Source organism: Crinia signifera, chromosome 6 (genome assembly GCF_055691185.1).
Source record: "Crinia signifera chromosome 6, ASM5569118v1, whole genome shotgun sequence".
Classification (NCBI taxonomy): domain Eukaryota; kingdom Metazoa; phylum Chordata; class Amphibia; order Anura; family Myobatrachidae; genus Crinia; species Crinia signifera.
The window spans coordinates 129,404,743-129,432,543 of record NC_139222.1 but is presented as its reverse complement, the minus strand read 5'-3'; the positions used below and the strand labels follow the sequence as shown (position 1 = coordinate 129,432,543).

Sequence of the window (27,801 nt, the reverse complement as noted above, 5' to 3'; positions counted from 1 at the left end):
CTGGTTGAATGACCCCTGAAGCACCCATACAGTGGAACCCCCCCACAAGTGACCCCATTTTGCAAACTACACCCTTCAGGGAATTCATCAGGGGGTATAGTGTACATTTCAAACCCCCAGGGGTTTCACCAATTTTGATACAACTGAGCTGTGAAAATGAAAAATTAATTTTTTTCATTTTCACAGCCCAGTTGTATCAAAATTGGTGAAACCCCTGGGGGTTTGAAATGTACACTATACCCCTAAATGAATTCCCTGAAGGGTGTAGTTTGCAAAATGGGGTGACTTGTGGGGGAGGTTCCTAACTTTTAGCACTTATGGTGCCTAGAAACCTACATGGTGCCTAAAAAAAAATCTCATAAAAAGGAGGCTCCAAAATCAAGTAGGTGCTCCTTCTATTATGAAGCCTGTGGTTTGGTCAACGTGCACACTAGGGCCACATATAGGATATTTATGTAAACAAAAGAATTGGGGGAATCAATTTTTAGTCACATTTCTCTAGTAAAATCTACTGTGTTCGTTAGAAAAACGTATTAAAATTGAAACTCTGCAAAAAAAAAGAAATTTTGAAATTTCACCTACACTTTGTTTTAATTCCTGTGAAACACCTAAAGGGTTAACAAACTTCCAAAATGCTGTTTTCAATACTGTGAGGGGTGCAGTTTTTGAAATGGCATCATTTATGGGGGTGTCTCACATACAAGTCCCTCAAAGTCACATCAGAACTGAACTGGTCCCTAAAAAAATCAGTGTTTGAAATTTTCTTGAAAATTTGAGAATTTGCTATTCATATTTGAAGCCTCCTAGTGTCCCAAAAAATTAAAAGGAAGTTGAAATAATGATGTCAACATAAAGTAGACATATGGTCTATGTTAGTTATTAACTATTTTGAGTGGTATGATTATTTGTCTCACAAGCAGAAAATTTAACATTTTGCAAATTGCTAAATTTTCCATTTTTTTACGACATTTTGGTATTTTTCACAAAAAAACACAGACTGCATCGACCCAAATTTACCACTAATTTGAAGTACAATGTGTCACGAAAAAACAATCTCAAAATCACTGGGATAAGTAAAAGCAAAAAAAAGTTATCCCCACTTAAGTGAGACATGTCAGATTTGAAAAAAAGGGCTCTGTCATGAAGGCACAAACTGGCTCTGTCATGAAGGGGTTAATAGCCTGCCTGCCTTTTATACCACTGACCCTTTAACACATTGGGCAGACTTGGCCGACACTTGCTGAAGCCTGCATCTCACAAGTTATTACATAGGGCAATTTTTGTTCTCAAAATGGGCAAAACCATGGGCACTGCAGGTGGAGCAGACCATGGTTGACCATGTCGACCTTTTTAATGGGTGGCCTGCCTGTCGACCAATAGTGGTCGATCTTTTGGCTGTCGACCTAGTCCTAATGACCACATACCCAGCCAAATGTAACATGTGCAGAGAGACTAAAATTTGGGCGGGGTGTGTTGGAACTGAAACCGAAATGACATTGTAAAGATAATTCAGCCAGTAGTTACCCTGCACAGAAACAAAATAATGTACCAAAATCTAACTCTCCCACTGCACAGGTTACATCTGCCCATGGTTTTGCCCAGGTCGAAAAAAAATTCTGCCCTGCAATCAGGACTGAATTAGGCCCGATGATAAATGCATAATGTGAACACTAACTGCATACACTATGCAGGGTAATGGATCTGTCAAGTGTTGGGTATAAATAGTGATATTGTGTGCTTTTCTATAGACATAAAACTGGTACTGGAACTAAGTCTTATATAATGCAATAAAATAAAGCAGGAATTTTTTGGAAAGAATAAACTAGATGGATAATAAAGGCATCTGGTATACTCGGGAATGGCAATTTCCATCCCGCATAATATTTATAGTAACAATAATTAGAGGCACATGATTGATGGCATCCTAATGACATTGAGGAGCCAAGAGGAGACTGTATGCCTTTGGGATGTGTTATTTTTATAAATCAAATCTATGTCATCATTTGACATGCTTGAACGTATTTAGGGTTTTAATAGATATATTATCCAGCAGTCAAATTTAGATTTCATTATTAAATAGTATTACTTTTTGTGGATAATACAACTGTGCTGCTGAAAAGTATATGAATGTTGCTATATGAATAATTTTATACCTATGACAATTAGCCAGAGCCAGGAATGACATGAATTTCTTGTCAGGCATAGCCATGCAGGAGATGGGTCTTGGTTGTATTTCTTCTGCCAATCGGAGACATGTATGAGATTACTTTCGTCATTGGCATTAGCCAAAGCATACCTCCCAACAGTCCCGATTACCGCGGGAATGTCCCGGTTTTCGGGGACATTCCCGCAAGACAAGCAACATGGGAGAAGGTCGCCGTGGCTTTTCTTTTTTGGGGGTGCCATTGCCGACATAGGTCGACATGTACACCATGTACAGCGTCCACTCGCCATTCTTCTGACCCGGGGTTTTGCTGCACTCAGCACACTATTATATTCTCCCTTTATGTCCAGATGGTAAAATATGACCAAGTCGGTATTAAAAAAAAAAAATCATGAAAAACTAATGTCAACCTTCTATGTCAGCATTTTACTTGTGTCAACTTTTTGACCATGTCAACCTTTTTTAATGGGTTGACCTTTTGACTGTCAACCTAGACACTGTTGACCTAACGACCACATACCCAGCTAAATATGCGGTCACTAACTGAGATACAGCTACGCAGGTCGCCATAGACAGGTAAATGTTAGTATTTTCATTCCGACATGAAATCCATCACCATGCTTGGCTAACAGTGACAAGGAACCCATTTTGTCAGGACTGAGATGCAAGTCCTAGAAAAGACTATTCCCTCTAGGACATTGATTCCTATTACTGTGTTTTAGGGAAGTAGAGACAATCAAGTTTATGAGACAGTCAGAGTTGCAAATAACAGGGCTATTGTGTCTTTTACTGACATGAGTGAGTCGGATGCAATTTCTCTGTGTCTCTTGTCTGTGTCTAGGCGCTTTGCCAGTAAGTTATTTCTTGCATCTACATGCTTTATCTCAGTCATTCACTTCCAAATGTAAAAAGGAATTATGGTTATTTACATTACATAAATGTAATATTATTCTTAGTCTACTCTACTCATTGCACTTCTAATAATTCTAGTCAGTGCAATAAGTACTGCGCACATATCAGATCTTTAGAACATCTTACCATGCTGAAAAAGTCACACAATTTCAACAGACCACACACTCTTGCTTTGCAGATCTCAGTCATTTCAGGGCCAGAAGATGGGATAACCGTTTAGTGAGACTGCCGCGTGACATTAGCAATGGGCAGAATCGGAGTGGAACACGAGTCAGTCAGAACTTTGGAGGGGACAGCCTGTCTATTGATACTCTACCTGATAACCAGACACAGATACTGGTGAGTACAACAAATTCACAAGATTATTTTTATTTTTTTGGCCGTGCACTGTATGAATCTCAAATGGATCTGACTGTTTGATTTTTTTATGTTTAATTAGCTCTTGAATCTTTAAGATCACAGCTAAGCAATTTGAGGGACACAATAGCATTTAAAAATATTCTCCAACACATTTGTTTGGATGAATGATACAAGGGTTTAAAAGAAAAGAAAAGAAAAAGAAATGGGATAAATGTTATAGTCATAATAGACTAATTTCCAGCAATGGGCCTTATTCAGCTGCAATCACAAAAGCAATCTGCAGTGCAGTTCCCAATGGTGGGAGTCGCATAGTGATCACATTGTAAAACTATAATCACCTCTGCCTGATTGACAGGTAGAGCCAGTCGTCAGGATGGATGAGGTGGGTGCGGTCGGCATTTCTGGAAACAGGAGCATGTTGTTCTCTTTTTCCAAGAGCGGCCAGGCCAAGGACTGTGCCACGAGGTGCATTTTACTTGGTCTTGCAAGCCCAGCTGTGACAGGCAGCCTGAGTAAGGTTAGGCTGCCGTCGCAGATGTACACTGTGATCGCTGGTCGTGATTTTCCACTTAAACTGCAATCGTATTGTAGTTTGTTGCAATAGCAAATGCAGACGGGGGTGGTAATGGTAACCACCTCCTCCTGCATTTGCATTGCTTAATGATGCTGGCAACCATGCCATCGGCTGATAGGCCTAATTCCGATCTGATATCACAGCTGCGAATTAGGCAGTTATTGATAGACTGCGTATGAGTATGGCCCATCTTGCGATTAAATCCTGTTCTTTTTTTTTATTATTTGCTGGCCATTCCCAAGTTGATTGACAGGAAGCCGGCATTTGTGGGTGGTAGTCGCATTCTATAACATTTGTCTCAAAGTGTTTTTGTTTTTTTATTAATGCCACAAACAAAACAAACATGTGGGCCAATACACATTTCAGTGTTGTGTTAGTTTCATTAATTAGACTGATTTAAGGAGACAACAATTTCTGCATATCTTTTTTTTTTTAAATGGAAGTGATGTCACTTCTGCTCAACTCCATGTTAATGAATCATTTCTGCCCTTACATGAATAAAATAAATTTTGTAGATAGACTGAACTTTTATGGAAAATATACAATCAATTTGGTACATTGTATCCATGGAGGGGATTACACACGCTTTACATGACAGCTTTGAAACATTTAAGAAAATATGGGATCCATGGTTTGTTTTGTTGCCTCTCCACTGTAGTGTGCAGATTGACTTAAGTTTAGGTTCCCTTATTTCAAATACTTTTGGCTTATGTAATAGGGGCCTCTAGCCATATGGCTATATTCTTTGATTTTAGCTATAGGTCCTCAGGTGATCCGTGAAACTAGTTCATCTTTTATGCATGGCTCATCCTGCTCGGCGGTCCTCCTTCTTTCTCTCTCTTTTCCTCTCCTTTTGCTTTTTCTTCCTTCTTTTTCTTATACTTTTTCTCTTTTCTATATTCTCTCTTTTCCCCAAGTTCTTGATTTATTAAAATTATTTTAAAAAAAATATGCATGGCTATGTATGGTGCTTTACATTGTTGCGGAAGTCTATGGGGGTATTCAATCGCAAATCCATGTCAATCCGAATCCAAGCCCATTTTCGACCTGTTCCGACTGCAACTCGACAGTCGGTATTTAATGTTGCAATTGTTGAGTGACGGCCTCATTTTAACAGAAACGGATGCTAAATTGTCGGAATCAGCTGCAAATTTGGCTATTAGCGGCTGTTTCTGGCAATTCAGATTGAATATCCCCTATGTGCCTCAATATCAGTTGTATATGGTTTTGGATGATGTTATGTAATTAAAATGTCTCAGACAGCATAAGATATCAAATATTTCATACTTCATATGAGAACGCATAAGTATAGTCAAATGATAATGGTATTGATATAGCACTTTTCTCCCAATAGGACTCACAGTGCTTTACATTTGCCTTTACAGCACACAAAACAAGCTATTAGTGAAATGCTTGAGAGGACAGGGAAGTCTTGAGTCTATTTTTGAAGGAATCTACAGCGGGGGCCACTCGCACTGTGCAGGGAAGATAGTTCCATAGAGTCGAAGACTCTTCCTCCAGTTGAGTTCAGGCAGATGCTAGGTAATGTTAACAGTCCATCCTCTGCAGATCGCAGTAATCAAGATGGGCAGTAAGGAATTAGACGCTGCTTCAAGTACCTTGGGCTACGGTCATGAAAGGCTTTGCAAGTCATTAAGCAAAACTTAAAAGCAATTTACCATCTTACAGGCAGCCAATGAAAGGTTGTAAAGAATGGGTGTAAAGTGGCTGAAAGCAGGGCTGGTTGGTTAAAAGCCTGGCAGCTGCATTTTGCACCATCTGTAAGTAGTGCAATTATTTTGCTAGGAGACCATGTAGAGGGCATTGCAGTAGTCTAGGCGTGATGATACAAGTGCATGTATGACTATAGGCAGATCTTATGGGGGAATGAAGTGTTTGATTCTGGCTATGTTCCTTAGATGAAAGAATTAAGATTTGATTGATGATTAAGTGTCAAACCACTCTCCAGAACAAAGATAAAATTCAGTGTATTTTAGTATTGAACCTCCAAGTGTAAGTCCGGTTGGTAGGACATGATGCAGTCTTGTCCTGGGGTTTATCATAAGGACCTCTGTTTTATCAGGGTTCAGGAGCAGCCAACTGGCACTCATCCATTCCTGTAGCTCAGGTAGACAGCCATTTAGGGTTGTTATTGGGTTCTCAATACCTGGTGAAAAAGACAGGTACAGTTGTGTGTCATCTGCATAGCAGTGGTAGACCAGGTCATAGCATCGGATTATGTCACGCAGTGATAGCATGTATACTGCAAAAAGCATGGGAGATGGTATAGAACCCTGTGGGACCCCACATGGCAGTGGCATCAGTGATATATTCCAGAAGAAACTCTCTGTGACCTGCCAGTGAGAAAATATTTGAACCAGCTAAGGACTGTGCCACCCAGACCACATAATATTCTTCAAGTGCTCAATAAGAATCCCATAGTACACAATGTCAAACACTGCTGAGAGATCCAGAAGAATCAAGAATCAACAGTCACCTCTGTCTCTTGCCATTAGAAGATAATGCAGCACACATACCAGGGCTCAGTCTGTGCTATGTCTTCTCCTGAATCCAGACTATAATGGATCAAAAATATCATGGGTTGATAGGCGGGTTTCTAGTTTAGTTGCAACCACTTGCAATAACCTTCCCTAGAAAAGAAAGCTTTTTTTTCCCAAAAACTTTTTAATTTATAGGTTTTGCATTTTTGCATTTAAACATCGCTATTAATGTTTTTGACCACATATAAGCATACATAATAAATACATGTACAAACCATAGAAGATGTCCCATAGAAGTAGTAGTAACATTGGGATAACAGTTTCTGGTACAAAAACATGCCATCAAGTACATAAATTGAGATAGCAATATCTTTCAAAAGTATTAGTAATTTGTCATGTGAGAGTCATAATGACTAACTTAAAGCGGTACTTATATGTTAGTTGGGCGCCCACTACAGTTAGTACGCTCATAACCCCACTATCCATGTCGGCATGGAGTTGATTTTATATAGTGTGGGGAGCACAGCGAGCCACCGAGCCCGAAGCGTGGCGAACGTACGCAGAAAACAAAGCAAATAGCTAAGTGGGCGCCCAACTAACGTATACCATATATACTCGAGTATAAGCCTACTTTTTCAGAACATTTTTTATGCTGAAAAAGCACCCCCTCGGTTTATACTCGAGTGAGGGTCCCACTTGAGTCAATAAGTTTTCCCAGTTTTTTGTTGTGAAATTAGGTGCCTCGGCTTATATTCGGGTCGACTTATACTCGAGTATATACGATAAGTACCCTTGAAGCTTGGTCTTGGGGTGGATCCAGCCCAAAACTTCCACATTATTCAAATATCAAATAACCACTATAATACATCTAAATACAAATAGGCCCTTATTCAGATCTGATAACAGTACAAATTTGTTCTCAAAATGGGCAAACCATGTGCACTGCAGGTGGGGCAGATGTAACACGTGCAGAGAGAGTTAGATTTGTGTGAGTTGTTTCTGTGCAGGGTAAATACTGGCTGCATTATTTTTACACTGCAATTTAGATTTCAGTTTCAACAAATCCCACCCAAATTTAACTCTCTCTGCACGTTATATCTTCCCCACCTGCATTGCACATGGTATTGCCCATTTTGAGAACAAATTTGTACTGTAATCAGATCTGAATAAGGGCCATAATCAAAGATTGTACAGACAACCAAACTAGTATGTTTAGCCAAGAATACACGCACATAGACATGAGGGAGAGACAAATACAGATGACAAGAAAAAACATATATGGACATGACACTTTGCCTAGTAGAGCACATGTTGGAATAACATATGATATAACTTAGGTGCGCCAATTAAATAAATGATGCAGTTTTGTACATTTCGATAAGTTAAGTGGAAGTAGAAAGTTGTCTATACAAGAACCAATTAGTGTTTTCATACAGCTTCAACATATGCTCCTTGGTGGATGAATCGAGAGACTATATATAGACACCATTTCTTATAAAAATGTAGTATAACTTTTTCAACATCAGGAAGGGTGGCTCTAGGTTCCATATATATTATCCTAAGTAATATAGTCTTATATTCTTAAACTCCGAAATAGAAGGAACGGAGCACAAATGCCGGTCTGCAAAGAGCAATGAACTATCTTTGCAAATACAGGTCCAATAATGTCCATACACCCTGTTAAAAGCTTGGTAGAGGCAGGGTCCAGATCACAGTGGGACACAACCTTCGGGTAATGTCAGCTATGTTTTTCCATCCAAAGTTGTTCTAGAAGACAGGTGGCTTACATTGGTATGCTTTCGGAGATTGGCAGTTCTTTGCTGGCACTGTTTGGAATCCAGCCCATATAGTGCCCATTTTATCTACAAAGAATTTTGCAAACTCATTGCATCTTGACTGAGAGACGTCTCATCAGACTGCAGGCATGCTGGTTTGCAATGCATCTCCACTGTGCGGAAAAGCTGAGCTGGCCTATTTTTTGCTGTCAAGATCTATTTTGAAAGGAACTCTGTCTTCTTGTTAGAGATCATTGATTGATATTCTCCAATATGTTTGATTAGTTTAAATTTATCCTCTAGCTACTTTTTTCAAGTTTCAGTGTTGTGCTTAACTAACCTTTCAGAAATCCCTAGTGCTGGTGCTCTCCATTTGTAATGCGTGTACACAGTTTCCATTATAAAAGACAGCCCATGGCCTTATATACCTCACCAAGCAATCAGAATGCCATTTCGTTTTCCTCAAATAAGCTACATTCAGGTGACTGGAGATCAGAAAACATAAGCAGTTTAGTCTACCGCTACATAAAAACAAGGCATACAAAATTAACATACAAAAAGTTACATAACTTTCATAAAAATGCTAGATCATAAATCAATTTACAAGTTATCCTCAAAAATATAAACATTCTCCAGATTTGATATGTCTTTTGGAGTCCAGAATGTTCCTCTCCTCATTAAAGATGCCAAGATCTATTTTCTGTAGCCAGAATGAATAATTTCAAGCAATAAATCCAAATCTACAGAGTAAATATGACTTAAGTGGTTCTTATCTCACGTCACATTCTGTTCCTATGTATCTAAGGCCCACCATGTGTCCTAGACATACAGATGGAGCTGCAATTCAATGGAGGATGGAGTGACACCATGTCTCTAGTGTTATCCTTTGGTTGGCCACGCAGCAGGGACAACCAGGTGATGACGCCAGACAGTGTACCCCTACTCTTGTATGTACCCATATTACTGTGACACTCCTAATTTACAGATCATATGTGTACAGTAAGTGCTATGAAACCTATAAATACTTTATTAGTAGCTGTAGTTTGACACTTCAGCACTACAAACTAGAAATGAGCGGTCCGTATTCCAAGGAATCTGACACGCTCCAGATTAGGGATACATGTCCAGTCGGATCCGTGTCGAGATTGAATTTCGTCCTCCTCCTGTTGAATTCTCGAAGGACTTGGATTCTATATAAGGCACCACAGCTGGGGCTGGGCACCTTTTCACTGATACACACCGAACGCTGTGCTGTACTCTGCTGAAGTTATAAGTGACTGTATTGGGGGCACGCTGCTTTATACATATGCTTTTAGACCAGGCCCAGGTACTTCACAGGGGCAATACCTAATCACAAGAGCTGTGGCCATGTACCCTTACAATAAAATACAGAAAAAATAGTACTTAAAGCACCCTCCTTGGCAACACTGCAGCCCAGCACACAGCAGCATGTGCTGGGTCTAGAGAAATTGCTGTAGCTGCTGCTGTTAGGTAATAATGGGGGCCTGTATAAGTGACTGCATGTTACCGTAAGCTGCGCTATACTCTGCTGTACAGGCTGTGCTGCATAAGTGGGATACGGTCATTTGGTCTACAGCATGATGGTCGACAGTCATTAGGTCGACACCATTAGGTCGACATGGGAAAAGGTCGAAAGGTCATTAGTTCGACAGGTCGTTAGTTTGACAGGTCATTAGTTCGACAATGTTTAGGTCAACAGTCAAAAGGTGAACATGGGGTTTTTCACTGTTTTTTGAGCCGACATGTGGTATTTCATGCCCTACCATCCACTAGGGCGTGGTAGGAGAATAAAATAGTGTGCCGAGCACAGCGAGGCACGGTGCCCGACGCACGTATGTCGACTGTGTTGACATTCAGGTAAAAAAAAGTGAAAAACCCCATGTTGACCTTTTGACTGTCGACCTAGACATTGTCTAACTAATTACCTGTCGAACTAACGACCTTTCGACCTTTTCCCATGTCGACCTAATGGTGTCGACCTAATGACTGTCGACCATCATGCTGTAGACCAGGGGTGGCCAAACAGTCGATCGCGATCTACTGGTCTACCGCAGACAGTCAACCAGTCGATCGCAACCCACCACCCGCTACATACTGCCATCAGCTGTGTGCAAGGAGGGGAGAGCGAAGTGGGGGAGAGGGTTTGGGGGTTGGAACCTGCTGCCTCTGACTGGGGGGGAGGAAAGAACCTGCCTCCATCGGGGGGGGGGGGGGGGGTTGTGGGTGGGAACATGCCTCTGACTGGGGAGGGGGAGACCTGGTGTTGTCCAGTGCTCCCACAAACCTTAATCTGGACCTGGGCAGCACAGCATTGGTGGTGCGCATTGGGTCCAGGGACAGGGAGGCATTTAACACATACCCTTCCCTGCATGTTTGGAAGGCACTCCCCCTCTGCCTGCTCCTGATTTGCTGCCAAGCCGCGAGCACAGGCACCAACATTTAAATCCTGCCACTGTGCCCAGCTAAGTGGTGCGGTCTATGCTGTGCCCTATGCCGGAGCTTTGATGTGCACTGTCCCGGAAGTGCTCCCTGGTACTCTGCTTCTGTGGAGCGTTGCAGCAGCAGCTCTCCTCCTCGGCTTGGCCCTGCCCATTATCTCCTCCAGATCCTTAGTCTCGGTTGCGGGGCTCTCATCACTGGGTAAGTGTCCCATATGCTCAGTGGCACACAATAATAGCAGCTGTCTCACGGCCAGCAGGGTCTTCACAGCAGCTGTCAATCAGCATAGTTTGTGCTGCTGATCGTACATAATCCCTTCACAATCACCCGAGTCCCCCCATTTCATATAAAAGTGTAATGTCCTGCTTTCAATCAGTGCCAGGGATCTCATCAGAGAGCACACGCCATCAGGTGTGCAGTATATTTGCAGTGTGTGTGCTTTTATGTTGATCAGAATGTGAATTTGGGGTACATTCCCTGTGTCAGAATGTGAATTTTGGCTAATTCCCTGTGTCAGAATGTGAATTTTGCCTCATTCCCTGTGTCACATTGTGAATTTGGGGCACATTCCCTGTGTCAGAATGTGAATTTCGGGCACATTCCCTGTGTCAGAATGTGAATTTCTGGAACTTTCCCTGTGTCCTAATTTGAATTTTGGCCTATTCTGTGTGGCATTATGAGTAAAGGGCGTATTGCACTGGGAAGGGAATATTTTTTTTGCAAATGGGGAAACGCCGGTAGATCACCAGTAAGTGTACAAAAAGTAGATCCCGGGTTACAAAAGTCCGGCCACCCCTGCTGTAGACCAAATGATCCCAACCCGCATAAGTGACTGTGTTTAGTTGGCATGCTGCTATATACTCTGCTGTATTGTGTAAGAGACTGTGTATAGGTTGCACGCTGCTATATGATGTGCTACAATCTGCAGTACTGGCTGTGGTGTATATATGATGTGCTACACTCTGCTGTACAGGCTATATTGTATAAGTGACTGTGTATAGGGTGCACGCTGCTGTAAATTATACTGTGTGGTGTGCTTTGTTCACGTGTATCTATAAGCCCTGTGACTCCATGCAGTTTGAACTGGGCATGGCTGGAAATTACTGGAAATGTATGTATTCTAGGAACAGATTAGGCCAAATTTCAGAGATTTTAGCTTTATTTGGTCAATCAGAGGTTTGGCAAATCCAGGGCCAAATCTAAAAACATCAAAAATGGTTTGGCACACATCTACTAGCCTAGGTCACAGCAGCTGCATGTGATATCACACAGCTGCCACAACCCGCAAACAGCCTGGACACGCCTTCACACCATTAGGGATGGTCACGGACGAACCCTCTGCCTGGTCAGCGGTGCGGAGAAAAACCCTTATGCAACAAAGGGCTTCCACCACTCAGATCGCAGTAGCCGGGGGAAATATATCCAATGCTGCGCATTACGGATATTGGTAAATTGGACAGGATTGCATCCACCATATTAACCTACGGGGCATGCAGCAATAAATGGGTTGCAGCGGAAAGTGCATACAAAGCAACATCGTAAGATGTGTTCCAGTAGGCTACAGTATATATGTGTCTGAACTATTATATACATTAATGGCCCACTTCCACATATTTATTTTTAACAATGTTATCTTACTGACACCAAACGCATTTGCAGTTAAGCAACGGAAAACTACTAAATATGCAGGGATAAAGTCACTAGGTCTACAAGCATTGGGTCGACAACAATTAGGTTGACACCACTAGGTCGACATGCATTAAGGTCGACATGACTGAAGGTCAACAAGCAGGAAGGTCAACGTGACTGAAGGTTGACATGGATTAGGTCGACAGGTCATTAGGTCGACACAAGCATTAGGTCGACATGTGGAAGGTCGACATGCAGTTTTCACTTTTTTCTGAGCCATGTACCGACAGGCGGAATCTCATGCCCTACCATCCACTAGGGTGTGGTGGGAGAATCAAATAGCGTGCCGACCTTCACTCATGTCAACCTTAATGCAAGTCCACCTATTTGCTGTCTACCCAATGATCCATAACTAATACAACAGAAATACATATTGTGTAAGAAAAAAAAAACAGCACACAAAAGCATAATTTACACTCTAGTGATGAAGAAAAAAACAATCAGTATTGCCAGAGCATTCGCTAACAGCCAATCACCAGCAGTTAGGACCATCGTCAGCATCTGCTATTTATAACTGTTGCTGGCCACATACAAATTATACAGCTTTCTAAGGCTTTTTCCCAGTCTGCATCTTTTTGCTATTGCAGGAACACACCCTTATATCTGTACTTGCCAAAATTAGACAAATGTGCTTGAGTGCATAAGTGTGCACCCACTCTTCTGGGCATGTACAGAACTATTTCCCACAAGGTAAGCTAAACCAGCTTGCATTACTCAGCATAATTCCCAATGGGCCAGAAGCTAAACTTATGCCTATTGGCAGAGTGTATGTTGTGTGTATTCACAGCGTGTATACTGCAAAACCAAGCATACCTCAGTACAGATGGTGTAAGTCATATGTATTTGTATTGCATATGTGCTGACTAATGAAGAGGCATGATTAGGCTGCAGCAGGGAATCCTCAGTAAAGTCCTGTGAAGGTGTGTTGTCCCAAATTTGGGCCATACAGAGTTGGCTGTGAGCATTAATATGCATATTTTCATAAGTATCTTTTGAACCTGCAGGTGCAAGTGCACACGAACAATAATGGCATCAAACCAAGCTACAGATAGGGAACTGGCATGCAAATGCATATAACACTCAGCATACTGACCAATATACTTTTTCCACACATGAAATATCCGATTTCCATTCAATTTAGCATAAGGCCAAATGTCTTAGAAGATCAGTTCAATATTCCATAGACGTCACATAATGGCACATTTAGCTCCATTTTTAATATAGTGATGGTATCTAACCATTATTTTAAATAAAATTGATAGAATTGCTCATTAGATCTAATAAAATGTAATCTTTATATTGACCATGTTATGGAATAAATAAGTGTATGGTGTAGGGAACATTAACTCGTGTATTACTTTATACAGTACTTTCTGGATAAAAGTATTCACAGCACTTCACTTTTTCCACATTTTGCTATGTTACAGTCTTATTTCAAAATGAAATAAATATTTTCCCCCCCTCAAAATTCTACTCACAGTAATGACAATATGAAAAAAGGTTTTGGGAGATTTTTGCAAATGCATTAAACATAAAAAAAAAAAAAAAATGAAGAAATCACATGTACATAACAATTCACAGGCTTTGCTCAATACTTTGTTGATGCACCTTTGACAGCAACTACAGTCTTTTGGAATATGATGCCACAAGCTTGGCACACCTATCTTTGGGCAGTCCTCAAGCTCAAGCTCCATCAGGATGGACGAGATGCGTCGGTACACGGCCATTTTCAGATCTCTCCAGAAATGTTCAGTTGGATTCAAGTCTGGGCTCTGGCTGGGTCACTCAAAGATATTCACAGAGTTGTCCTGAAGCCACTCCCTTTGATACCTTGGCTGTGTCCTTAAGGGGCCTACACACATGGAGATGTGCTGAGCATTCTGGAGCGATGCTAGATAGCTCAAAGCACTCAGCACACAACAAAGGAGTTCAATCTTTGTCTCATCAGACCAGAGAATTTTGTTTCTCCTGATCTAAGAGTACTTCAGGTGCATTTTGGCAAGCCCAGGCAGGTTGCCATCTGCTTTTTTATCATTGTGCTTTTTAACTTTTTGGTATAACCGGGGTCAAGGGACCCGGACAGAAGGGGAAAGAAAGGGGAGTGAGAGGCTGGAGATGGGGGGAGGGGGATAGGGAGAGGGGGGGGGATTGGGGGGGGAAGGGCAGGCCTTCTAACTCGTTGTTCATACGAGGGGGGGAGAATCTTGAGAGTCTAGCCAGGGTGACCAAACCTTCTGGAAGGATTTTAATGCGTTGCGTATTAATGCCGTCATGTATTCCATTTTATGGACGTACCAAACACGGGACAGAATCGCCTGAAATGGGGCCGGGTTGGGGTTTTTCCAGTCTACCGCAATTTGGCAAGTCATTGCTGAAGAGATATGTCGGAGTAACTTATTCTGGTGTCTTGTAAGTGTAGGGATGTTTAAAGGGAGAAGAAAGTATTTAGGATCTAAGGGAACGTCTGTGCCGAACATATTTGAGAGAAGGGTTCCCACCTCTTTCCAAATGGTTGCTAGCTTCGGGCATGTCCACCAGATGTGAAGGAAGTTACCTTCTAGAGGGCAGCCTCTCCAGCACCTGTCTGAAGAGTCAGGGAACATTTTATGAAGTCGCGAGGGCACGTAGTACCAGCGGAATAGAAGTTTATATATGTTTTCTTTGATCCGAACGCACATAGAACTTCTAGCGGCGTTATCGCGGATCTCTTCCCAGTCTTCGTCGTCTAGAGATTGGTTTAGGTCTCTCTCCCAAGCGAGCTCGTGTGAGGCTCGGGGAGAGGGGGAACCGAGGTCCAGAAGGGAATAAACCGCGGATATCAGACCTCTAGAGGTGGTGCGTTTCCAGCAAATATACTCAAATGAGGAGAGTGGCCTGGATGTGATAATGTCTACAGTTTTTGAGTGGAAGTGTCTAATCTGTAAATAGCGGAAAAAATCTGTGTTCGGAATTGTTGTGCCTTCACGGACATCTGAGAATTGGGGAAAGCCAGACTTGTCTGAAATATCGTTTAAATAGTATATGTTGTCTTTTAGCCAGTTTGTGAGAGTGGATTTATCCATCCCTGGGGGGAATTCTGGATTATGGAATAGCGGAATTAAGGGGGACGGAGGGGGGGCTAAGCTATAGGTTCTGTTGAGTCTGTCCCATGTGGTTAGTGCATGCGAAATTATTGGCTGTGAGAGGATTGCACGTGGGCGCTTGGCTTTAGGAATCCATAACAGAGAGGACATTGTGGATAGTCCCAGTTCCGCTGTTTCAATGGCTACCCATACTTTGCCTGCCCCCCAAGGGTTGCACCACTGGGCCATCTGTGAAAGCTGAGCGGCGTGGTAATATTTCTTGAAGTCTGGGATCCCCAATCCTCCCCGGGTGGTGGAGCGTTGAAGTAATTTGAGTCTCACTCTGGGGCGTTTTTTGTCCCAAATAAATTGTAAGCTTTGATGTTGTAGGGATTTAAATACATATTGGGGGATGTAGATGGGAAGGGTTTGAAATAGATAGAGGAGACGTGGGAGGACATTCATTTTAATGGAGTTTATCCTTCCAATCCAAGAGATAAAATATGTTGACCACTGAGTTAAGTCGTTCTTAATGGCTTCTAAAAGTCGCGGATAGTTAGCTTGGAAGAGTTGGTGGTGGTGGTGCGTGAGGTATATCCCGAGGTATTTGATCTTTTTCCTGCTCCAGTTACATGGAAGCAGGTTTTGTAGCTCGGATTTGAGGGGGCCTGGGATGTGAAAGTCCAGCACCTCTGTCTTTTCCACATTTATCTTGTAGCCGGAGTGTAGGGAGTAGGTTTGGATTTCAGAAAGGAGGGCAGGGATAGAAATTGACGGGTTGGCTAGAGTGAGCAGTACATCGTCAGCGTAAAGTGCAATTTTGTGTTCGGAGGGGCCGACACGGACACCGTGGATGGAGGAGTTGTCTCTAATTCGAACTGCTAGGGGTTCCATAACAAGTGCAAAGATCAGTGGAGAGAGGGGGCATCCTTGGCGGGTGCCGTTGGCAATTCCAAAACGTTCGGACATGACTCCGTTGACAAAGACCCGGGCCGAAGGTGTTTGGTAGAGGGCCTTGATTCCGTCTAGGAAGGCTCCGGTAAACCCCATTCTCTCCAGGACCGCAAAGGCAAAAGGCCAAGAGATGCGGTCAAAGGCCTTCTCCGCGTCTAGCGCCAGAACCAGGGAGGGTTTTTTTTGCTTTTGGACTGCATGAATAAGATCGATCGCTCTCCTTGTATTATCTGACGCCTGGCGTCCGAGAATGAATCCTACCTGATCTGGGTGGATCAGGAGGGGGAGTATTGGGGCTAACCGGTTTGCTAGGATCTTTGCATAGATTTTAAGATCTACATTAAGTAACGAAATAGGTCTGTAGTTCGCACACCTGGTCAGGTCCTTGTCCGGTTTTGGAATTACCACTATGTCTGCTTCCGAAGCTTCCGGGGGGATGGGGTTGCCCTCTAGTATGCTATTAAATAAGTTTGCCAGCTGTGGGGCCAGTTCTTTTGCGAACAGTTTATAATATTGGGCCGGAAAGCCGTCAGGACCTGGAGCAGCTGTGGATCGCATTGTACGAATAGCTGTGGTTACTTCCTCTGCAGAAATTTTCCCATTTAGGAGTGCAATGTGAGACTCTGTGAGCGAGGGCAGTGGGGTATCTGTTAGGTAGGAGGGAATATCGTTATTTGGACCGGGGGAGGTTTGGGAGGGTTCCGGAAGGTTATACAGGGACCTGTAGTATGAACGAAACTCCTCGGCTATCTCTCTTGGGTCATATGTGAGCGTATTTAATTGTGATAAGTGGAGTTTGTCTATGTTCCTGGAGGCTTGTTGCTTACGTAATTTATTGGCCAGAAGTGAGTCTATTTTGTCTGTCTTGTCATAAAATCGCTGTTGAAGCTTTTTAAGAATGACCGCAGCTCGTTGGGAGAGGAGAGTGTTTAATTGACCCCTAGTGGTCTCTATCTGGGCCAATAGGAGGGGGGAGGGTGATTGCTTGTGTTGGTCGAGTAAAGTCGAGAGTTGTGATTCTAAGGACTGGATCTGAAGGTTTGCTTTTTTCCGCATGGAGGAAGTTTTGGCTATGAGATGGCCCCTGATCGTAGCTTTATGAGCTTCCCATAAGGTACTCTGGGAGATCTCAGGGGAGGAGTTTTCTTTGAAGTAATTTTCTATTGCCCGCTTTACTTCTGCTCGTGCAGCGGGGTGCTGCAGCAGAGTGTCGTCTAACCTCCATCTGTAGATTCTAGGGGGACGTTCTATGAGGTCTACTAGCGCATAAGTTCCTGAGTGATCTGTCCAGGTGAAGGGGGAGATACCTGCTTCTTTCACGTGAGATACAATGGTGCTTGATACGTATAACATGTCTATTCTAGAGTATTGTTGGTGTGGGGCAGAGAAAAAGGTGAAATCTTTGCTGTGTGGGAATTTAAGTCGCCAAGTGTCATATAGGCCTAATCTTTTTAGGGAAGAGATCAGGGTGCGGGAAGCTCGAGGGATAGTGTGATTAGGGGGTTGTGCCAGGGGGGATGATTTGTCTAAAAGTGGATCTATGATCGTGTTAAAGTCTCCTCCAAGAATGATTTGACCTTGCGCACATCGATCTAGGACCTTGAAAAAAGAGTCAAAGAATTTTGGTTGGTCTTGATTTGGAGCGTATACGGAGACTAAAGTCAGGGTTAGAGTGTGGAGGGTTCCGATCACCAGGAGAAACCTTCCGTCCGGATCAGCAATAGTTTTGGTCAGAACGAAAGGCACATCTCGGCGAATCAGAATTGCCACTCCCCTTTTTTTGGCGGGGGCGGAGGCAAAGTAAGTCTGGGCGAAGGAGCGATTCTTAAGCAAGGAGTGGTTGCCGGTGAGGTGGGTCTCCTGTAGCAATACTAAAGCCGCTTTTTCCCTTCTACATGCCCCTAGGAGGATAGTTCTTTTCTTGGGGGAGTTTAGGCCGTTAACATTTACGGACAACACTTTAAGTGCCATGGGGCTTCCTAATAGGGGAATTTCTCTGCAAACCGACTAAGTGGTGGGGGGAGGTCGTAGAGGCGAGAGTTAACCCGTCCAGATGGAAGTGAAAGCCCGAAGGGGGTTTGGGTGGGTGTTGGGAGGGAGGGAAGAGGTAAATTATTAAACTTAGGAGAGGAGAGAGCCCGTATGGGCAAAAACCCTTAAAAGGAGGATCCCAACTTGGGACCGCTACGGAAATAAACATTTGCAAAAACATTTAACATACAAAGAATAGGGTAGTTGTGGGGGGATTTGGAGGTGACTCCAAAAAATAACAACCTTAACCACTAGGACCAAGCAAGCATTAAACATAGGAACATAACATTGTAGCCCCCTCCGGGGTCCCCCCACGGCCGACCCCCACAGGAGCGGCGCGAAATTGCACCCTCGCCAGGGGGGGGGAACGCCATGGGGTGACCCAGGACCAAGGACACACCTAAACAGCAAAACATGGGTAAACATTATTCTTTCAATTACGAAACATTAAATCTAGCGATGCAACTAAGGGGTGCGGATCACCAAGTGGTGAGCCGGACAGCCAGGGAAGTCTCTGGGCTTACCATAACAGATTTCCAGTGACCTATTTAGAAGAGTTCAGGTAGGATCATTATCTTCAGTTCGACGTCGCGACACTCTTGTCCACTCATGGGACGGGGTTGAAGGGGTCGAATGATGTTGTCTCACGATGGGGGATATCAGGGGAGGTTCGGCCGAAGGCGGGAGGAGGTCAAGTTTGGCCAACAGTTCTTGTCCTTGCAGCATGTTTTTAATGCTGTGGGTTGAGTTGTTAGCCATGACGTGAAGCATAAAGGGAAACCCCCATCTGTATTTAACGTTGTGTTGCCGCAGAATTCTGGTGATTGGTTGGAGGTCGCGTCTTTTCTGTATCGTTGAGGGGGCTAAGTCTTGAAAAATTTGAAGTTGCATTTCTTGATAGTGGATCGTCGGAGAGTCTCTGACGGCCATGAGGATCTTTTCTTTCGTTTGAAAATAATGGAATCGAACTATAATGTCTCTTGGAGGCTTCGAGCTGGGTGGTTTTGGGCGCAGGGCTCTGTGGGCTCTGTCTAGGAGACAATCTTCCTCGGAGAGGGCCGGAGCAATGTGTTTGAATAGTTCCTTCAGAAACTGCGACAGGGATGGGCCTGTGATGTCTTCTGTCGCGTTGCGGATGCGTAAGTTATTACGTCTCGAGCGATTTTCTTGATCTTCTTGGCCTTCTTTGAGTATTTCAATTTCGTCGTGGAGGCGGGATATTTCTTTCTCTAGACGTGATTGTGAACGGCAGAGATCATCTGTTTTAGTTTCTAGGGCGTCAGTTCTGTTTCCCAGAGACGTCAGGTCTGACTTTATCTCTGAGACCGCCTTGGACAGTTCTAGTTTAAAGGCATTTTGGACACCCTCTAACAGGCCTGTCATAACTGCTTGAATTTGGGGGTCAATGGATGAGTCCATCGGGTCTGGGCGAGTGGGGGAGTCTGAAGGCTGCATGTTGCTCGCCGAGGATTTGGACTTGGACCCAAAAAAGTTCCCAGCGGGTTGGGTGTTTTTCTTGCCCTTTTGAGACATTATGGGAAAGGTGGGCGAAAGTGATGGTAGAGGTTCGGGCCGCTGTGTGGCGTGTCTGAATTCGGTCCTGCGGGGGCTTCACTACTGAGGAGTGCCCGTCCCAGCGGTCAAGGTCATGAGTTTAGGCAGACATTGATATGTCTGGTACTTCCTAGATGATAGACGCCAAGAAGATGATAGGGTGTAATATAGGGGTGGGTTCGCGTGACGTGGCTTAGTGCGGCCTGTAAGTCCTGTCTATGGCTTAGACGGAGAGACTAGGACAATTAGTTTATTTATGTAACTTATTGGTTTACAGTGTGTGACCGCAGTACTGTTGTTTGGCCACAAGGTGGAGCTCTCTGCCTGTGCTGAGTACAGGATCTATGTGACAGCATTTAACTTAGAGGCCTGAGCTCAATGAAAAAGAAGAAAAAAAGGGGGGGAGATGAAGTGCAGCAGAGGGGGGAGGATCTGCCTGGAGGATCTGCGTGGGGGATCCGCTCGCTGCCAGCCCAGGTTGAGGTAGGACTGTGGTGCTATGTCCTTTGCTGGTTCCCCAGATGAGGCACAGGAGTGGACAGGCACTAGTAGGACCCTGTGTGGAGGTTACAGAGGGCGGGGGGAAGATATGCGCCCCCGTGGACCCGTAGGTGTTCAAAGGTAGAGGTTCTGGGGGGTCCTGCACTATGTGCTAGGGGGGGCTGCAGCCTCCCGGGGCGTCCTTTAAAGGGTGGGTGAATCAGCCAAGGTGCGGTACTTGCCTGGTGCGATTGCTGGCTCTGGGGAAGGCAGCTCCGTGTGTAGAGTGGCAGCCGCAGATCCCCCTCAGCTTTTGCCTCCTCTCCTCCTGTTGGCAGCTTTCCGGCAGGTTTGTGAGGTCTGCACCAGTCGGGGGGCTGCTGGGGGTGGATGGTGGGGTCTTCTGGCTTCCAGGCGCGTCGTCCGCGCCGCTACGGTGCTCCTGGCTTCCAGGAGCTACTTGAGGCCCCGGCTCCCGTCGCGCGCTAGGCCGCAACCCGCAGGAGCGCTCCGTGCACTCCCCGGCTCTGCAACCAGCACGCTCTGCGAGCGCTTGTGCTCTGGGGGTTCAGGGGGAACTTCTGGGGCAGTGGATGCCGCGGGGAAGAGGCGTAATGGGGCTAAATTCACCCCTCGAGGACAGAGCTCCCCCTCAGTGCGTCCTCTCAGTATGGCGTCCAAGCCACGCCCGCCCCGATCTGCCATCTGCTTTTTTACGAAGGAGTGGCGTCAGTCTGGCCACTCTACCATACAGGCCTGATTGGTGGATTGCCGCAGAGATGTTTGTCCTTCTGAAATGGTCTACTCTCTCTACAGAGGAATGCTGTGGCTCTAACAGAGTGACCATCGGGTACTTGGTCACCTCCCTGACTAGGGCCCTTCTCCCCTGATCGCTCAGTTTAGATGGCCAGCCAGGTCTAGGAAGAGTCCTGGTGGTTCAGAACTTCTTCCAATTACAGATGATAGAGGTCACTGTGCTCATTGGGACCTTTAAAGCTGCAGATATTTTCTGTACCCTTCCCCAGATTTGTGCCTCAAGGCAATCCTGTCTCGGAGGTCTACAGACAATTCCTTTGACATAATGCTTGGTTTGTGCTCTGACATGCACTGTGAAGTGTGGGACCTTATATAGATATATACAGGTGTGTGCCTTTCCAAATCATGTTCTATCAGCTGTATTTACCACAGGTGGTCTCCAATTAAGCTGTAGGAACGTCTCAAGGATAATCAATAGAAACTGGATGCATCTGAGCTCAATTGTGAGCTTCATGAAAAGGTCTGTAAATACTGTGATTTCTTCATCTTTTAAAATTTGTAATAAATTAGCAAAAATCTCCCAAACACTTTGTTCATGTTGTCATTATGGGGTATTGTGGGTACTTGTGTATTTTGGCGGCGCCCCCGACCTCCATCGCGCGATGTTTTAATCGCATCGCATGCCATGCACCCAATGGCATGCGATTTTTGCCCCCTATGCGATGAAAGATTGTATAAGCACCCTAATGGGTGCTTACAATGTTAAATGCACCCCCACGCCACCCCCCCACTATAAACGTGAACCCGAAGCGTAACGAGCGCAGCGGTACGCGTCCTCCGACCTTTTCATACCCCCACTATCCACGTCGGCGTGGAGTTGAGAATAGAAAGTGTGGTGAGCGCAGCGAGCCACCGAGCCCGAAGCGTGGCGAGCGCAGCGAGCCCCGCGAGGGGACGCGGATACCTTCACAGGTATCGGAGTCCCCTCGTGGCCTTCACAGGTATCCGCGTCCGCTCGCCAGCTTCGGGCTCGTTGGCTCGCTACGCTCACCACACTTTCTATTCTCAACTCCACGCCGACGTGGATAGTGGGGGTATGAAAAGGTCGGAGGACGCGTACCGCCGCCGCTCGCCACGCTTCGGGTTCACGTTTATAGTGGGGGGGTGGTGGGGGGGTGCATTTAACATTGTAAGCACCCATTAGAGTGCTTATACAATGTTTAATCGCATCGCATTGTATGGCATATACAATGTCATACAATTTTTAAATTGTATGGCATTGTACAATATCGCGTCGCATCGCATACCTTATGGTATGCGATGCGATGGGCGCCGCCAAACTACGCAAGTACCGTATTGTGTTTAGAATTGACGGTAAAATGAATTTATTCAGTTTTGAAATAAGGCTGTAACATAAATGCGGCCATTACCAAGAAGTGATTTGCGCATGCGTATTGGATATGTCCCTGGGAAAAAAGCGCGGGCACCATGTTCCCGGAGACCAGCGGATGTGCAGTAGACTCTGGTAAAATGCCAGGGTCTATTCGCCATCAGAGAGGAGGGGGCCTGCAGCAGAGGCTGTGCGTGACTCCCCTCGGAGCCTCGGGGGATGTTGGGGGGAGGCTATTCTATTGGCCCTGACACGGTCGCTTATCAGGGATTAGTTTTTGGGACCCAGTGAGGTCACGGAAAACAAAATCCTAGATAAGTGCCATTTCTTCATGACTGGAAAGACACATATGTCCTTGAACTTATCCAGGATCCTACTGTATGTGTTTTTGTAAAACTGGATTTTTTTTCCTCATGGTAAAAATGGGGAAAGGAAGTATAATTGAATTCCCTTCCCCAAAAATTGTGTACAATTTTTTTTTGGAATCAATTTCGATGTAACTACAATAACACTAACAACAAATGTGCCCACTTTTTATTTGCAATTTCTATGGCTAAATCTGACAGACATCATGCCACTTGTGATTAAACTGCCTTCTTTGTTCATGCTTGTGCCCATCTATGATGTAGTAGTAGTAGTACGAAAAAGTGAGAACAGAATAATGCACCAGCGCGGGCTTGTGAATTTTTTTTTTGGGGTTAGTTAAGATCGCCCACAGTGGAAATAGTATTTGATTGTCCAATGTTTAAAAAGTTCAGCTTTTTAAACATTGGACAATCAAATCCTATTTCCACTGTGGGCGATCCAAGAAAACGGACAGTCTTATCATCTATCTCCACAATAAACAGCTCATCCGGAGGATATACAGATGCAGTGTCAGACTTGCAAAAGTCATCCAGGTTTACCATCCACCCCCCATCAGAGGACCTCAATCCACCTATGGACTCTGTATTTTGGGACTAATTGGCCACCTGGTGTTTCATCTGCTGCTTAATTGGAGAACATTGACTTTGATGTCCACTTGGTAATATGCTCAACATGAATTATACAGTGATGATTATCGATTGAATATTGTTTGTCCATAATATTTAACACATTTTTTTATATATAGAATTACATAATTTTAATTACAGCTAATGAAATAAAAATTGAAATAAATTGTAAAAGATACCGTTCTATTAGTATTTTAACTAACCCAAAAAAAAATTCACAAGCCCGCGCTGGTACATTATTCTGTTTTCACATTACTTCTATTTATTTGGGAATTGACAAATCCCAGTACCAGCTGCAGTTAGTAGCGCACCAATCAAAATTGTTTTGTAGTAGTAGTAGTAGTACGTTTATTTCTAAGGCACCATAAAGTGTCCGCAGCGCCGTACATAGGAAACAAAAAAACAAATTACAAGGTAATGTACAGGGTGTGTTGATAAAATACAGCATAAATAGGGGTATAGCTGGTAGAACTAAAATCAGCATCAGTTCTGAAGTAGGTGTCGAAATTGTCCAGGAGACTGAAGATGAAGTAGAGGAAGAGAAGAACCGGGCAGGAGCACTGGTGAGGTAAAGAGGTAGGGTGAGTACATGAGGAAGGAGGGCCCTACTCATAAGAGCTAACAGACTAAAAGGAGGTGGGTGGATGAACGAAACACAATAGGATGTATTCTGGCAATCCCCTGATGGTCGTGTCGGTACATCGAGGATATTAAGCATGTTAAAATATCCTCATCCCCCAATCCTGGCCAGGATTTCGGATTCTGGACATTAACATGTTCTCTTCCCAGATGCTGTGATGGATCTCTGATTATCAATTGCCACCGATCGGTGGATCTGGTCAGTGCAATGGCACTATTGAAGATACGGGGGATGGGGCATTGTGCAGCCTGATGTATGGGCACTTTAACACTGAGCTCTACCACTAGTTTAAATTTAAATTAGTATATGGGTCATTAATACTTGTTATTTGGGAAAGTATAATAGCAAGAGCGGGTTTGATAAATCCAGCAAGTATTTTGGATAATAAGTATTGTGGTTAATAAGCAGTATGTGTTTCTACGGATGTGTTCTCATTCATCTAACATTTTTTGTACTGTAAGGCCCAAGCCACTTGTTACAAACTAGCCCACCCTGCCACAGGTAGTGATACAGACTTTTTCTTACATTTTGATACTTATTTGCATCATAGCGTCATGCACAGTTGCTCACAGTGCATTAGGAACAGTAATGAATTTTGTTGCAAAGGAATTGGTACAAAGTCACAGATTCAGCATATTGATACAGGTGCAAGGCATGGCAGTTTTTCTTTAGTCTTTTTTTTTTTTACCAACACATTGTAGTACATAAGTACCAGTAGTCAGTATACACTTGCATTGTACTTTTGTTATATTAGTAATGGAAATAAGATGCATATTTTGAGGAAAAGTTTATGGCGGGATGCTTTGCGCAATTCAGTCGCAAAATCCATGGTGCTCTAAATGAGACTATTTGGCGCAGTTTGAACAGATATATATCTGAATGTGGACACATTACAGCTTGGCAACTATTCAGTAATTGTGGAGCCAGAAAAAGCTGGTTTTAAACCACACCTAAACTTAATTTACTAAGATGTGTATTCTACATCACATGTGATGTTGCTATGGGAAACCAATCAGAATCTACTTCTTATTTATTTACCACCCTCTAGAACAGTGGTTCCCAACCCTGGTCCTCAAGTACCCCCAACAGTTCACGTTTTCCAGGTCACCCAGCAGGTGCACTCATTATTCAAACACATTTTAAAAGATCCACAGGTGGAGCTTATTATGTCACGTGTGATTCTGTGTGGAGACCTGGAAAATGTGCACTTTTGGGGGTACTTGAGGACCAGGGTTGGGAACCACTGCTCTAGAAGATAGTAGACAGGATCTGATTGGTTGCCCATAGCAAGATCACATGTGAAGTAGAATACACATCTTAATAAATGTCCCCCAATATATAATAAATGTCTATTATTGTCTTCCCTAAGTACAGTTAGAGCCTGTTTCTGCTCACTTTGGTTTTTGTTTTTCAAAGCAGTGATTGATTTCATGTATTTGATTCAAAGGTTTGTCACTGTTATACCTCAATCTACCATAGAACAGACGCTATGGGCTTCAAAATACCTACTTAGCCTTAGGAAAAAATAAAGTTTATACACTCAGCCCCTTTACTTTAAGGGCCTGATTCAGAACTGATTGCACAATGGCAAATTCACACATCGGGCTATTATCTATACATTGCGCACGCGAATGGCCCGTAGTATGCATGCGCGAGGCCATCCTGTGATGACGTCTTGCAACTTTTTCTTTATGCACGCCATTTGCAAGGTGATTGACAGGAAGTAGGCATCTGGGGGAGGAAACCAGCCGTTTAGTGGGAGTGTCCCAAATAAAGCGCAGGTGTGCCTAGGAAAATACTAGGTGTGCCTGAGCGGTTTAGGGGAGGGTGTGTGACATCAGCTCCAACCCAGATATGCCAGTGTAAAAATCATTCAGTGGTGAGCCTGGTACGATGGGTTTTGGAAATAATCACATGGCTGCGAGTGGATGTGTAGCTGTTCACAGCCATTCGCACAGCGTGCACATTAATTTGTAAGGTGGGATTTCACTCTAGCGGGGTGGTGGCTTAACAGAACGCTGCTCGCTGCAGATCAGTTCTGAATTGGGCCCTCAGCCCTTTTAATGCTTTATCCACTGGTATGCATGTCTAAAGACAGTAATCCCAGCTAAATCCAGTCTGTGCTTTTGCATAGAGGGTGAAGTACGATCGTTTCACTTATGTAATGTAAGGGTTTGGAATGGTTATAAATGGTCCCTAGTGAAAATATCTAACATATACATGGCATGTGGCCAGTGCTGTAACAGAATAACTACCTGCAGAATGTCTTGTCCTTACTTGGACTTAGTGCAGAATAGATTTCTTTTTTCTGTTTTTGCTCATAATGTGAAGCACTGTGCGGGCAACCTTACTGAAATAACAGATACTGTGCAGCAGTGCCCTAGCTAATGTCCTTTGTCTTTCTGATTCTTATCATTTTTCTTTGAATCAGAGTAATACAATTCCTTAGAACCGTGGCAACCATAAAAGTGATGTAGCTATCAAGTTCCTATTATGGAAACAGGCCGTAAACAACAGTTCTAATGACTTCTAGCAGATGCACTGATGTGGACAAAGAAGCAAGAGGAATATTTTGTGGTTTGGGAAGTTTGATTGGGTACTTGCTGATAATGTGTAGAAACAAGAGCGTAGGTTTGCCATACGACCATTACAGTTATGATAAATGTAATAATTGTACATTATATACCAGGTTTTCCCTAACCAAGTTAACCTTTGGAGTGCAGGGCACCCACAAACCACCCTTAGGGCACCACACAAATAAAGGATAGCAGTGATTTATCAGAGTGTTAAGTAAGAGAAAGTAGCTGCTCAGTTATAAGGTGCATACACACAAGACAACATTTTAAACAGGACCACGAAGCATGATCATGACGCATATGCGTCATCACGACGAGCTAGCTGCGAAGGGAGGCTCTGGCCACCATGTTTTGGGTCACACAGGCACCACAGCCCACCCCACAAATGGTCCAGATTTGCCTCTGTTTGTTGTCCTTGTCCAAACCATGACTCACCAACGTTGTGTCAGCACCATCCCAATGCCATGTCGACCCCCCCCTCCCACACACACACACACACACACACACACACACACACTTGCTGGCCCTAACACTGCTGTCACTTTTTCCCCAATGCAAACACAGTTTAAGAGATCACAGATGTGCGTTGCTGCATTCGCAGAAGTGTGGAAATAAACGATTATCGATTTGTGCACTTTAGCGACTGCTGCTGAATTAGGCACAATATTGTTTGTCCAGGAGTTCCAGGGACTCCAAGAGAAATTCTGAGCAACTTTGTATAGTTTTCCATGTCATTTACTATGTACACCGCTTTTGAAGTGAAAAATAGATGTGTGATAGTGTTACATAATAAAAAACAAAGTGGTACAAATTTAAAAAATGAATTGTAAAATGGTGGTGCCCTGAAACTAGAGCAATCCGAGGCACCTCACTCCCCAAAAGTTCACCCCACAATTGACTTGCTATATAATTATATATTTCCTTATTGATG

The 27,801-nt window shown here is 43.9% G+C and overlaps 2 protein-coding genes across 14 annotated transcripts in view; one reads left to right on the top strand and one right to left on the bottom strand.

Annotated features, from left to right (window-relative positions):
- The window catches only part of LOC146008165 (uncharacterized), a 147,299-nt gene that overhangs the window by 47,083 nt on the left and 72,415 nt on the right, over positions 1–27,801 (bottom strand). The window lies entirely within an intron of this gene.
- Positions 1–27,801, top strand: part of PLXDC1 (plexin domain containing 1) — a 62,415-nt gene that overhangs the window by 5,940 nt on the left and 28,674 nt on the right. The window contains exon 2 of one of the 2 annotated variants that reach the window (XM_083147149.1): positions 3,255–3,415. In XM_083147149.1, coding sequence (XP_083003275.1) covers positions 3,255–3,415 — 161 coding nt within the window. Of the gene's footprint in view, positions 1–3,254; positions 3,416–21,703; positions 21,793–27,801 lie in introns of those variants that run through there. The other variant, XM_083147150.1, reaches the window with a different exon arrangement.